The sequence below is a fragment of the Sus scrofa genome, chromosome 6 (assembly GCF_054392235.1).
Source record: "Sus scrofa isolate SSC_HxYL_T2T_F1_AM1 chromosome 6, Sscrofa_HxYL_maternal_Yorkshire_Landrace_v2.0, whole genome shotgun sequence".
Classification (NCBI taxonomy): domain Eukaryota; kingdom Metazoa; phylum Chordata; class Mammalia; order Artiodactyla; family Suidae; genus Sus; species Sus scrofa.
In genome coordinates this window covers 29,639,607-29,652,670 of record NC_139388.1, presented here as the reverse complement: position 1 = coordinate 29,652,670, position 13,064 = coordinate 29,639,607, and the positions used below count along the sequence as shown (strand labels likewise).

The following is a 13,064-nucleotide window of genomic DNA, read 5'->3' as shown; positions in this document are numbered from 1 at the left end:
CATAACTGCCACAGCACCTTGACAAAGGCAAAGATATCCCCTAGAATGCAATACAACTGCATCTAGAAAATGAAAGTTGTATTCCTTACCATATACTGATTTTTTTGTTATACATCTGACCCTTGAAGGTTTGGCTGGCATGAATTAGTCCTGCCAAATTATCCTGGAATAGCCAGAGAGACTGAATTTCTTTTCAAAGCTGAGAACTAGACCATGAAATGCAGTGCCCACATCAAGGCACTCCCCACTATCATGGGGCCAGCTGCTTTTATCTAGTCTTATGTCCTTTTCCTAGGGCCTTCAAACTACCAATTAAAACATATTACTAAGTGTTTAGGGAGTTAGTGAAAAGCGACTGAGTCATATTAGTAAATACACTAATGCACAGCATACTGCTCAGAGGCCAACTGTTACGTGATCACGTTCCATCAGAAACTGGCACATAAGATAAAAAACTAGAGTTGTTATATAAAATGAGGTGGGGCCTCTGGATAGAGGAAAGCTTTCTGCATCAAGAACTGGGTGAGAGAAGTTTCTATTAGTACTTGCAGCCAAATGTCAACACCAAAGGTGTAAAGAGCCCAAAAGAAAGTCTAAAGAGAGCTTCAGTGCAGAGTTCCTCCACTTTGGCGATCCCAGGTCCTGACCACAACCAACATGAAGCTAATGTCAGAATATTAACCATGTATGGACCATGAATGAATGCCTGAATTTCCGGAATGACGTCTTAAATTTTTTTGAGACTATAAAATATCCTCATTGAGGTCAAACAACCAGAAACCATGGTTTTTACAAAGGCAGAATTTCATTTTTATCTCCTTTTTTGGGGGGGTCTTTTTAGGGCAACAGCAGTGGCATATGGAGGTTAACAGGCTAGGGGCCTGTTCCAATTGGAACTATAGCTACCGGCTATAGCTATACCACAGACACAGCCACGCAGGTCTGAGCTGCATCTGTGACCTACACTATAGCTCACTATAGCTCACGGTAACACCAGATCCTTAACCCACTGAGCAAGGTCAGGGATTGAACCTGCAATTTCATGGTTCCTAGTTGGATTCGTTTCCGCTGTGCCACAAGAACTCCGGGAACTCCCTCATTTTTACTTCTAATGTTCTTCATAGTGCCTCTTCCTCGTAGTGCCCAGCAATTACTGCTCAGGATTTTGGGCTTAGTTTTTGTTACTGTTGTTAAAACCTTAGCAACACAGTGGTGATGCCTTCAGGAAATTATATTACATGCATATTTTCTATTATATCATAGAAAATCTTTTTCTGAATTACCATCCTTATATAACTTGGATTATTTTTCCAGTAAATTTTATTTACATTTGCCTGAAACTAAGCCCAACTGCCTATAATAAATAATGATTACAGGGAGGGTGCCATAAGAAAGAACAAAAAAATCTTCCCACTCTTACTGCCACTTGAATCACCTAAGGCGATATTTAAAACATAAGTTTTAACTTTTGCTATGCTGTAGCCCCTAACATTCTTTTTTTTTTCTTTTTATGGCCACACCTGCGACATATGGAAGTCTCCAGCCAGGGGTTGAACACCAGACCCTGGCTTCATCTGTGACCTATGCTGCAACTTGCAGCAACACTGGATCCTTAACCCACTGAGCAAGGTCACAGATCGAACCTGCATCCTCATGGACACTAGTTGTGTTTGTTACTGAGCAACAACAGGAACTCAACCCCAAACATTCTTATCCAGCACCTGTGTGTGTGTTTAGGTGATTCCTCAGAAGGGTGACTGTTCTGAATGCCCTGCCACAGAGATGGCACTTGTGTGGTCTCTCATCAGTGTGACTTTTCATGTGCCGATCCAAATTTGAACGCCGTGGACACGTGTAACTGCAAAGCTCACACTGGAATGTCTTCTTTACACCTATATGCAAAATAGAACACTTACTTATTGCAGAGTTTCAAAGTGTTAAGATTAATCCTAATCTTAAATTTCCACAAATATATTTCATTAGCTTTTAAAAACTAAACCCAATCTAACTCATACTGAGTCATAACTGTCTCATGCCACTAATAGATTTACTTATTCTCTTTAGGACTTAAAAATTATTCAACCCGTAAAAACTTCTTTCAAAATGTATAAAAAGACTAGTACTCACATCATAATCTTCAAAATAAATCCATTTAATATAAAATAACCTGCATATGCACTGTGTTATGTACTTTATCCCAAAATGGTTTTATTTAGAGTATAATGGATAAACTCATTTTTACCTTTCTTTTTAATTTTTGTTGGTTTTGGAGGTTTCATGTTACCAACCACTTTCTCTGCATTAACCTCTGACAGCAGGCCCTCCTGTTGTTCTTCTTCAAAATCATAGACAGATACATCCACATCTTTGCCCTCCTCTGTGTAACGCAATTTGCTCTTTTTGGTTTTCTTTGTTTTTTTGGCTGGTGGCTGATAGTCTGGGTCTTTCTGCCAACTAGGATCTTCCTGAGGTGGAAGTTCCCCTTGTTCTAGTGTCTCCACCTCTCCATTGGCCCCCACTTTTACCACTTGAAACCCTTCAGGCAAAGGCAAGGTGTGACATATCATGGGTTCACTTTCTGCAAGGCCCTCTTTAGACACTTCATTCTCATAAGCCCCCTGAAGTTCTTCTACTGAAGTGGTAGCAACAGGTACTGTCACAGGAACGGGTACTTGCACAAGCTGCAGCTCTCCTATGTTTATAGGCTGTTCCTCCATATTTACAACCTGCAAGGTTATAATCTGGGTATCGTCCACAGCAGCCTCCGTTTCTGGTGCAACTGCACCCTCCATTACTTCAGTCTTCATCTGAAGAAGGGTAGGATCCAGCTGTTCCATCATTACCATCTGTACACTACTATTGACATCCTGGACCACCTCACCCCCATCAGTCTGGTTCTGGGGTAGATGGCAAGTGTCCTCTTCCTGGCCCCCTTCCCGGCGTCTCTGGTAAGTCTTTCTCTCCTTTCCTTTAATGAAAGTTTCAGACTCTTCCACAATGGCTTCAACCGCCTCACCTTCCATTTCCCCTTCCTTTATTAAGGGAGAACACAGACAGTTATTCAAAATGAAGCTTATCTAACTGAAAACACATACATTTTGAAACAAAACAAAGACCCCCTGATGCATGTATAAGGTTCAATGGTTAATGTTACACAAAGACAAAACAGTATTATGTGCTTCCCAATGAAAGAATGGACCACTTATAAAACAGTCTTGTCAAATAAAACAAAAAATTCTGAAACTGATAATCAAGTCTCTAGAATCAATTACCAATTAACAGGAAACTGATGACAAATGATGTTAAATTATACTACAGGAATACAATTCATGAAATCCAGACTGAAAGAAACTGTAGGATTAACTACTTACTTTCTTCTGCAAATAAATCACAAGAAAAAAATCACGATGGATAGAGGGAGAACCTCCTGGTCAATGGTTCTTCTTTCTTTTTTTCTGTTTTGGCCACCCCACAGCATATGGCATTCCCAGGCTAGGGATCAGATCTGAATCACAGTTGTGACCTAAACAGCAGCTGCAACAACGCCAGATCCTTAACCCACTGTGCCAGGCCAGGGATCTAACCTGTGTCCCAGCACTCCCAAGACGCCAATGATCCCGGTGCACCACAGCAGGAACTCTGATCATGGCCTGGACACATTTTTGGTTGTCACTACTGGGCTGGGTGTGCTGTCAGTATCCAGTAATCTAGTGGGTAGAGGCCACAGATGTTACTAAACATCCTCCTATGCACAGGTCAGTCCTCCACAACAAAGAATTATTGGCCCCCAAATGTCAATAGTGCAGAGGTTGAGAAACCCTGATATAGACAAAAGAGGCTCAAGACATAGAGCAATCAATCACAACATAAGGATCTTGTTTGGATTCTGATTCAATCCAATAAATAGTTAAAAAAAACATGACACTGAGATGACACAGCTGACAATGAGATGCAACATGCCTGGATATTTAATGATATTAAAGAGTTGTTTTCAAAACTAGCTTAATTATACATTTCTTTTTTCTTTTTTTTTTTTTGTCTTTTGTCTTTTTGTCTTTTCTTGTTGTTGTTGTTGCTATTTCTTGGGCCGCTCCCGCGGCATATGGAGGTTCCAAGGCTAGGGGTCAAATCGGAGCTGTAGCTGCCAGCCTACGCCAGAGCCACAGCAACGCGGGATCGTTAACCCACTGAGCAAGGGCAGGGACCGAACCCGCAACCTCATGGTTCCTAGTCGGATTCGTTAACCTCTGCGCCACGACGGGAACTCCTAATTATACATTTCTTAGATCTATTTATAAAAACACTAGCAGACGGCCTTGCTGTTTTTATCTAAATCTTCCCTTAGAAAACACGCCATCGTAGTGTTTTTTTTTCCTCAGCCAGAACCAGAACTTGGATCCAAACTGCAATGGCCCTGTGTAAAGCTACCACACACCATCTCCTGTCTCATACCATCAACTTGACATTCATGTATCTCTCTTCTCTACGAGACTATGCATTCCTTGAGGAAAGAGATCATGTACAACAAGTAGTTTTTATACTTTAGCACTGTGCCCAGGTTGGTAAGAACACAATAAACACTATACGAATATATAGTAGAAATAGAAATAGTTTCTGGATCTCAAGTCTTGAGAATACTGAGACACTGAAGAGTAAAATGAGTCTGAGCAACTACTTAATTCATAGCAATCATATGACTCTACTAAACCCAAAAGTATAAAAAAGATTTATTCCAAGTTAAAATCTAAAATGTTTGGAGAGGTCTCATTGTGGCTCAGCAGAAACGAATCTGACTAGTATCCATGAGGACACAGGTTCAATCCCTGGCCTCACTCGGTGGGTTAAGGATCTGGTGTTGCCATGAGCTATGACATAGGTCACAGACATGCCTTGGATCCTGCGTTGCTGTGGCTGTGGTGTAGGCTGGCAGCTTAGCTCTGACTGAACCCCTAGCCTGTTAACCTCCATATGCAGTGGGTGTGGCCCTAAAACAAACAAACAAACCTGTTTTGTATTCTTGCCCTAGTCTCAAACAAAGCTTTTCCTATGTCTATTAGAGACACATTTCTCCAATTCAGGAACCTTAACACTATCCTTAGTAGCAGTCAGAGAAGATCCCATATGCCAGGACCACCTAAAGAGCACTATAAAGACTAGGACCAGGAAAGCCTGATCTTGTGTTTTATGAGTTACTGTCCAACAAGAAGGACAAAATAACAGTTCCTGACTAGTATTCATGAGGACAAGGGTTCTATTCCTAGCCCACTGGTGAGTTAAGGATTGGGTGTTGCCATGGACTGTAGCGTAGGTTGGCAGAAGTGGCTTGGATCTGGTGTTGCTGTGGTATAGGTCAGCAGCTGCAGCTCTGATTTGACCCCTAGCCCAGGAACTTTCACATGCTGCAGGTGCATTCCTTTGAAAAAAAAAAAAAAAAAAAAAAGCCAGACAGAATAGATACAACAGCTCAAGGTAGTAGGTTTGGAGACCCCCACATAACCAGCTGTGAGATCAAATGGAGAAGACATTTAAAGGCAGCATTTAAAGGTGGAAGGGAAGGGGACCCCTGACAAATAATAAATATATGAAAGAATTGGTTATGAAAAAGAATAGAAGATTTAGCTCAAAAGCACAGGATAGGAGAAAGGTTAGGAAGAGAGGACAAAGATGTATTGGTTGTGGCCATAGTTTGGATGGTCTTGAATGACAAAAGAATTAAAATGATACTCATTTGGTTGTCAAGAGGAAACCACATGTGCTTTCTGAGCAGGGAAAATTAAGATTTACTTGGAATTCCCACTGTGGCGCAGCAGGTTAAAGATCCAACTTATCCCTGGGGAGGCTCAGGTTCAATCCCTGGCCCAGCGAAGTGGGTTAAGGATCTGGCGATGCTGCAGCTATGGTATAGGCAGCAGCTCAGGCTCAGATGCAATCCCTGCCCCAGGAACTTCCGCAGACTATGGGGAGGTAGGGGAAAAAAAATTTACTTGGTTCACAAAGAATAGTGCTTGATTTCCTATTGCAAAGGGAGCGATGCATGATACATATACCATTCCTGGGCTTTCGAGGCCCCTCAGTATCTGACCCCAGAAAACCTATTCAGATTCATGACTTGATCTTTAACCATGACTTTTTAAGGTAAAAAGTAGATTTATTGAGAGAGACAGAGTATGAGCCGGCCATCTCAGAAGGTGAGAGCAGCCTGGACGATATACATTCCATAAACAGAATGCAGTCCATCTCAGAAGGTGAGAGTGGTCCTGCGAGAAAAACACTCCAGAGAGTGTGGGCCTAGTCATTACTTTTCCTTGAATGTGTCTGCTTATAGAACAACCGCACTATTTTGCACTTAAATTTTTCTAAAAATAATCCATTTCCCCAGTTAGCTTGTGAAAGCTCTTTGAGGGCAAAAGCCAGGCTTGCAACGACTTACATTTTGGACAGATTCAGCAAACTCTGCCATCTGCACAGAACAAAACTAAGGCTAAAAGAAAAACCTTGTGAGTTGTCCTTCTGATTTGTTCTGTCACTCCTTTCATTAGTCCCTTGTTCTCAACAACCAAGAGTATACACTACAATGCAATGCAAAGACCTCTCATTATCTGTTGTATTAATAGTGGGGACAAATTTAATGAAATGTTACTGCAAAACACGAGGGTCAAGGGACATTTGTAAAGTATTTTATAACTTTCATATAAATAAAAAAATGGGAGTTCCCGTTGTGGCTCAGCAGGTTAGGAACCCAATTGGTATCCATGGGATGCAGGTTTGATCCCTGGCCTTGGGGGTTAAGGATCCAGCGTGGCCATGAGTTGTGGTGTAGGCTACAGCTGTGATTCAAATCCTAGCCTGGGAACTTCCATAAGCTGCAGGTGTGGCTCTTAAAAAAAAAAAAAAAAAAAAAAAATCTGAATGCAGCGACTTGGGTCACTGTGGATTTGATCCCTGGCCCAGCACAGTGGGTTAAAGGATCTGGCTTGCCACAGTGGTTGGCATAGGTCACAGCTGTGGTTCAGATTCAATCCCTTGTTCATGAACTTCCATATACTGTGTGCGACCATAAAAAAGTCTGAACATTAGTGTGCTAGCATTTTATGTGCATGTGTGTGTGTATTTCCTTTTTATAGCCCACCTGTGGCATACGGAAATTCCCAGGCCAGGGGTCAAATCAAAGCTGCAGTGCAGCCTAAACACAGCTTATGGCAATGCCATATCCTTAACCCAATGAGTAAGGCCAGGGATCGAACCCATATCCTCACAGAAACAATGTTGGCTGGGTCCTTAACTCAAAAAGCCAAAAGGGGAACGCCTATTATTATTATTTTTATTGGGGTGGGGGGCACATCCACAGCACATGGAAGTTCTCCAGCCAGGGATCAAACTCAAGCCTTGGCAGTGACAATACCAAACCCCCAACGACTAGGCCACCAAGTAACTCCCTGTGGTAGCATTTTAATAAGACCTTTTATTTCTGATCATGAAAGACTACTTTAGGCATGATCCTAACTATAATTACTGCTATATAACCAATATTTTTCTGATAAATTATTCTTGGGATAATGTTTTATACTAGCACTATCCAAGAGAAATATAATGGGGAATTCCTGTTGTGACTCAGCAGAAAAGAATTCAACTAGTACCAGCGAGGATGCAGGTTTGATCCCTCACCTTGCTCAGTGGGTTAAAGATCTGGCATTGCTGTGGCTGTGGTGTAGGCCAGCAGCTATAGTTTCAATTCAACTTCATATGCTGAGGGTGTGGCCCTAAGAAGACAAAAACAAATAAATAAAAAGGAAGGCGTTCCCGTCGTGGCACAGTGGTTAACGAATCCGACTAAGAACCATGAGGTTGCGGGTCTGATCCCTGGCCTCGCTCAGTGGGTGAAGGATCCGGTGTTGCCATGAGCTGTGGTGTAGGTTGCAGATGCGGCTCGGATCCTGCGTTGCTGTAGCTGTGGTGTAGGCCGGCGGCTACAGCTCCGATTCGACCCCTCGCCTGAGAACCTCCATATGCCGTGGGAGCAGCCCTAGAAAAGACAAAAAATAAAAAATAAAAATAAATAAAAAGGAAAGAAGTGAAATTAATTTTAGTAATCTTTTTGTCTTTTCTAGGGCTGCACCCGGAGCAAACAGAGGTTCCCAAGCGAGGGGTTGAATTGCAGTTGTAGCTGCCGGCCTACGCCAGGGCCATAGCAACGCAGGATCCGAGCCGCGTCTGCGACCTACGCCACAGCTCACAGCAACGCCAGATCCTTAACCCACTGAGAGAGGCCAGGGATCAAACCTGCAACCTGATGGTTCCTAGTTGGATTCATTAAGCACTGAGCCACGACAGGAACTCCAGTAATCTTTTATTTAACCCAATATATCCAAAATATTATCAGCTCAAGTTGAAATCAGTATAAAAAATTTGAGATATTTTGTATTCTTTTTTCATAATAAGCCTTTGAAATGTGTATATGTTTTACACTTACAGTATATCTCCATTTGAACTAGTCACACTGTAAGTTCTAAACAGCCACATGTGGCTAGGAGCTGCTATACTGGACAGCACAGTTTACTTCTGTTACTAAAAGTATGGTCTGACAAACACCAGAACTGGCTTAACCTTGGAACTTGTTAAAAACACAGAACTGGGAGTTTCCGTCATGGCACAGCAGAAATGAATCTGACTAGGAACCATGAGGTTGAGGGTTCTATCCTTGGCCTGGCTCAGTGGGTTAAGGATCCGGTGTTGGCATGAGCTGTGGTGGAGGTGGCAGAGGTGGCTCAGATCTGGCGTTGCTGTGGCTGTGGAATAGGCTGGCTACAAAAGCTCCAATTCAACCCCTAGCCTGGGAACCTCCATATGCCCCAGGTGCAGCCCTAAAAGGACAAAAGAGAAAAACAGAAACAAAAGACAATGGTGAAAAAAGTATTAGAAAACAAAACAAAACACAGAATTTCAGGCTCTTTATCCTTGATCCAGAAATCAGAATTTGCAATTTACTTTTCATTGCTTGTATTAATTTATGGCCACGTCTGTGGTATATAGAAGTTCCCAGGCCAAGGACTGAATCCCAGCTATAGCTGTAACCTAAGCTGCAGCTGCGGCAATGCCACATCCTTTAACCCACTGTGCCAGACTAGGAATTGAACCCACACCTCCACAGTGACTCAAGCCACTGCATGCAGATTCTTAACCCATTGCACCACGGCAGGAACTCTCAGAATTTGCAATTTTATAAATCCCCAAGTGATATCATGTATTAAAGTCTGAGACGTACTACTTTAGACCATTACTCTTCTAGTATTTTTTTAAAAAGAGTTTTCCAGGCATGAAGATCCTGAAATTAGTACCCCAGCAAAGACGATGACAACTCTAATGTTGGAGTTAGGAACAGAGAAAAAGTGCCATCCACCCTGGCAACATTCTTGGAAAACTATCAAAGGACAAAGGACAAAAAATTCACAAGCTTTAAAAACTAAAGCAGACCCTGCCGTAGAATCACTACACAATCCCTGGCTATTTAGATATCCTCGATAATAAAATTGATGGAGGAAAAAATGTTTATTTCTGAGCTCTATGGGGTTTTGTAGCACATGACAATTTAAAGAACAAGGAAAAATCCATTTTGTCTCTGCCATGAATTTGAAAACATTAGAAATTGCTTGTAAACAACTAAGTCCAACCTAAAAGGGTCACAGAATTATAAACCAGGTAGAAAAAGAATTGGTGCAAAGGAGTACAAACTGAAACCAACTCTGTTTGCCAGGGAGTTGAGCTGACAGTATTATCTCACTGAGAAAAAACACATGGCATAAAGTCCCTGAACATCAGCATCTATTCAGGGTCTTAAAGCAGTAGGCTTTATTTTTACAGAGAAAAATCAATCACAAAGTAGCCAGCTATCAGTCTCCCCAGTACACTGCTTAGAAACCTCAGTGCACCCCTTTAGTAGCAGATCCCTCAACTTAACTTTCCCCAAGAAGAGGGAGTCTATGAATCAGTAACTAACATAATAGGCTGGACCAGATTTCTCTCCCCACTCCCTGGGGACTCTGCTCTAATAGCTGTGACACCCTACTGGCAGTTCTGTTACATCTCTTCCCTCCTACACTCTCTTCACGGACTCAGCTGGCCTTATGTTTCCATTCAGTTTCTCTTGAGTCTCTCTCTCATGTTCTCTGCCTCTCTTCTTGCTTCAATCAGGCACACTTTCTAGGTTCTGTCGAGTTTTTTTGTAGACCAACACCATTAAGAATAGGTTTACAGGAGTTCCCGTCGTGGCGCAGTGGTTAACGAATCCGACTAGGAACCAAGAGGTTGCGGGTTCGGTCCCTGCCCTTGCTCAGTGGGTTAACGATCTGGCGTTGCCGTGAGCTGTGGTGTAGGTTGCAGACGCGGCTTGGATCCCGCATTGCTGTGGCCCTGGCGTAGGCCGGTGGCTACAGCTCCGATTCAACCCCTAGCCTGGGGACCTCCATATGCCGCGGGAGCGGCCCAAGAAATAGCAACAACAACAACAACAAAAGACAAAAAGACAAAAGATCAAAAAAAAAAAAAAAAAAAAAAAAAAAAAAAAAAAAAAAAGGTTTACAGGAGTTCCTGTCATGCCTCAGGGGTAATGAACCTGACTAGTATCCATGAGGACGCAGGTTTGATCCCTGGCCCCACTCAGTGGGTCAAGGATTGAGAGTTGCCACAAGCTGCTGTGTGGGTTGCAGACGTGGCTCCAATTTGGCGTTGCTGTGGCTGTGGTGTAGGCTGGCAGCTGCAGATTAGACCCCTAGCCTAGGAACTACCATATGCTGTCTGCAAGTGCAGCCTTAAAAAGATAGGAAAAAAAAAAAAAAAAGAATGGGTTTACACTTACACCCATTCTGGGACGCAACTTTTTTTCAGGCTATCAAAGTTTATTACCTTATTTATGTTAAATCTGAAAAGTGAAGCACCTAAGATTAAAAAAGTTGTTTGGGAGTTCCCATCGTGGCGCAGTGGTTAACGAATCCGACTAGGAACCATGAGGTTGCGGGTTCGGTCCCTGCCCTTGCTCAGTGGGTTAACGATCCGGCGTTGCCGTGAGCTGTGGTGTAGGTTGCAGACGCGGCTTGGATCCCGCATTGCTGTGGCCCTGGCGTAGGCCGGTGGCTACAGCTCCGATTCAACCCCTAGCCTGGGAACCTCCATATGCCGCGGGAGCGGCCCAAGAAATAGCAACAACAACAACAACAACAACAACAAAAAAGACAAAAACACAAAAAGACAAAAAAAAAAAAAAAAAAAGTTGTTTGCAATTCATATACCCAGGGATAATCACTTAGCACTGTGGTGTTTTCTCAGTTTATTTTTTCCTCTTATAGATATTTATTTTTTTAATATAGATGAGATCATATACATATAATTTACTTACACTTGTATATATGCCTTTGCTCTATATTAAGAACCTGTCTTTACTAAGAACTCTGCTCCCTAGTTAGCCCTCTGTGGTCCCTCTGCTTGGTCCACAGCACCATTCACTCCAGGAACCACACCAAGCCAACCTGAAGCCCTTCCCCTCATCATCAAACTCAGTTTCTTTCCCACCCTGATAGTATGAAACTCACATTTCTCCTTCTTCATTCTTCTCTTCTCCCTTGGCTCCTGCCTTTCCTGGGTCTCTTCCCTTGTCTCTGAGGGCTCCTCCATCAGCCCCTCTGAGAACATTAAGGTTCTGTTTCTTTCTCTGTAACCATTCCATTTGCTTGCTAGCATTTTTACTCCATCCATCTCTATAGAGATCTTTCAAATCCACATGTGCAATCCCAGTTTCACTGCCTAAAGGATCTTTCTCTTATGTAGATATTTGGCTATCACCTTCAACCCAAAAGCACTGGATAAAGAATAAAGAAAACTGGACTCAATTTCTAATCCATCACCAACCAAATAAGCTTGATAACATGAGGTAATCCTCTGTGCTGCAGTAACATACAGAAAATAAAACTCTGTTTTTCTTTTCTTTCTTTTTTCCTTGTTTTAGGGCTGCACCCGCAGCATATGGAGGTTCCCAGTCTAGGGGTCAAATTGGAGCCACAGCTGCTGGCCTACACCACAGCCACAGCAACACAGGATCCAAGCTGCGTCTGCAACCCTACACCACAGCTCACAGCAGTGCCAGATCCTTCACCCACTGAGCGAGGCCAGGGATCGAACCCTCAACCTCATGGTTCCTAGTTGGATTTGTTTCTGCTGCACCACAATGGGAACTCTCAGAAAACACAACTCTGAAGACCAGATCCTTCTTGTATTCTCTACTTCTTGGTAAAAAATGAAGCTTAGGAACATTAAATCATTCAAATCAACTTATGGGTAGAGGGTGGGACAGGGGGAAGTTCCCTCAGACTGAGGGAAGGTGAAATTGGCCCATGGAGTGAAGGGGCTATAAGAGGAGAACTGGCATCTGAGAGCACCTGCCTGCCCTTGCTGACTGCTACTCTTCCTTGAAAAAAAAAAAAAAAAAAAAAAAAAAAAAAAAAAACAAATCCCACATGGTTGACTGGTTGAGTGGGAGGCCCAGACTTTAACAAAGTGCCCCCAAGGTCTGTTCATGCTCCTACGCCACCAACCTGGCCTGCATCCTAGGGGAACCTGCTCGATCAGCCCTCCTCTCCCTTGTGTGCCAGCTCTATATTGCACACATCATCTTATCTTAAAATTCCCCTTAACCACAACTGACAATTTAGAATCTGCCATCTCTAGGAGTTCCCATCATGGCGCAACGGAAACGAATCCAACTAGGAACCATGAGGTTGCGGGTTCGATCCCTGGTCTCACTTAGTGGGTTAAGGAGCAGTGAGCTGTGGTGTAGGTCATAGACATGGCTTGGACCCTGCGTTGCTATGGCTGTGGCATAGGCTGGTGGCTGTAGCTCCGACTGGACCCCTAGACTGGGAAGCTCCATATGCTGTGAGTGCGGCCCTAAAAAAGGCACAAAAGGCAAAAAAAAAAGAATCTGCCATCTCTATATTCTCCCACACTCAACACCATGCTAGCTGTCACTATTCTTACTTCTCTTCCACACTTTGGCTCACTAGTCTGGTTTCTGTTCC

The 13,064-nt window shown here is 43.0% G+C and overlaps 2 protein-coding genes across 11 annotated transcripts in view; one reads left to right on the top strand and one right to left on the bottom strand.

Annotated features, from left to right (window-relative positions):
• The window catches only part of TK2 (thymidine kinase 2), a 1,024,677-nt gene that overhangs the window by 13,550 nt on the left and 998,063 nt on the right, over window positions 1–13,064 (top strand). The gene's annotated exons all lie outside the window — the stretch shown is intronic.
• CTCF (CCCTC-binding factor) overlaps window positions 1–13,064 on the bottom strand; it is a 65,415-nt gene that overhangs the window by 23,411 nt on the left and 28,940 nt on the right. For 6 of the 10 annotated variants that reach the window (XR_014804919.1, XM_084958400.1, XM_084958402.1 and 3 more), the window contains 2 exon segments: window positions 2,243–3,032; window positions 1,722–1,892 (listed from right to left, as the gene is read on the bottom strand). Coding sequence is in view for 9 of the 10 variants with exons in the window: in XM_084958400.1 (XP_084814526.1) it covers window positions 1,722–1,892; window positions 2,243–3,023 (952 nt within the window). In the remaining variant the exon portion in view is untranslated. 10 annotated transcript variants of the gene reach the window in all.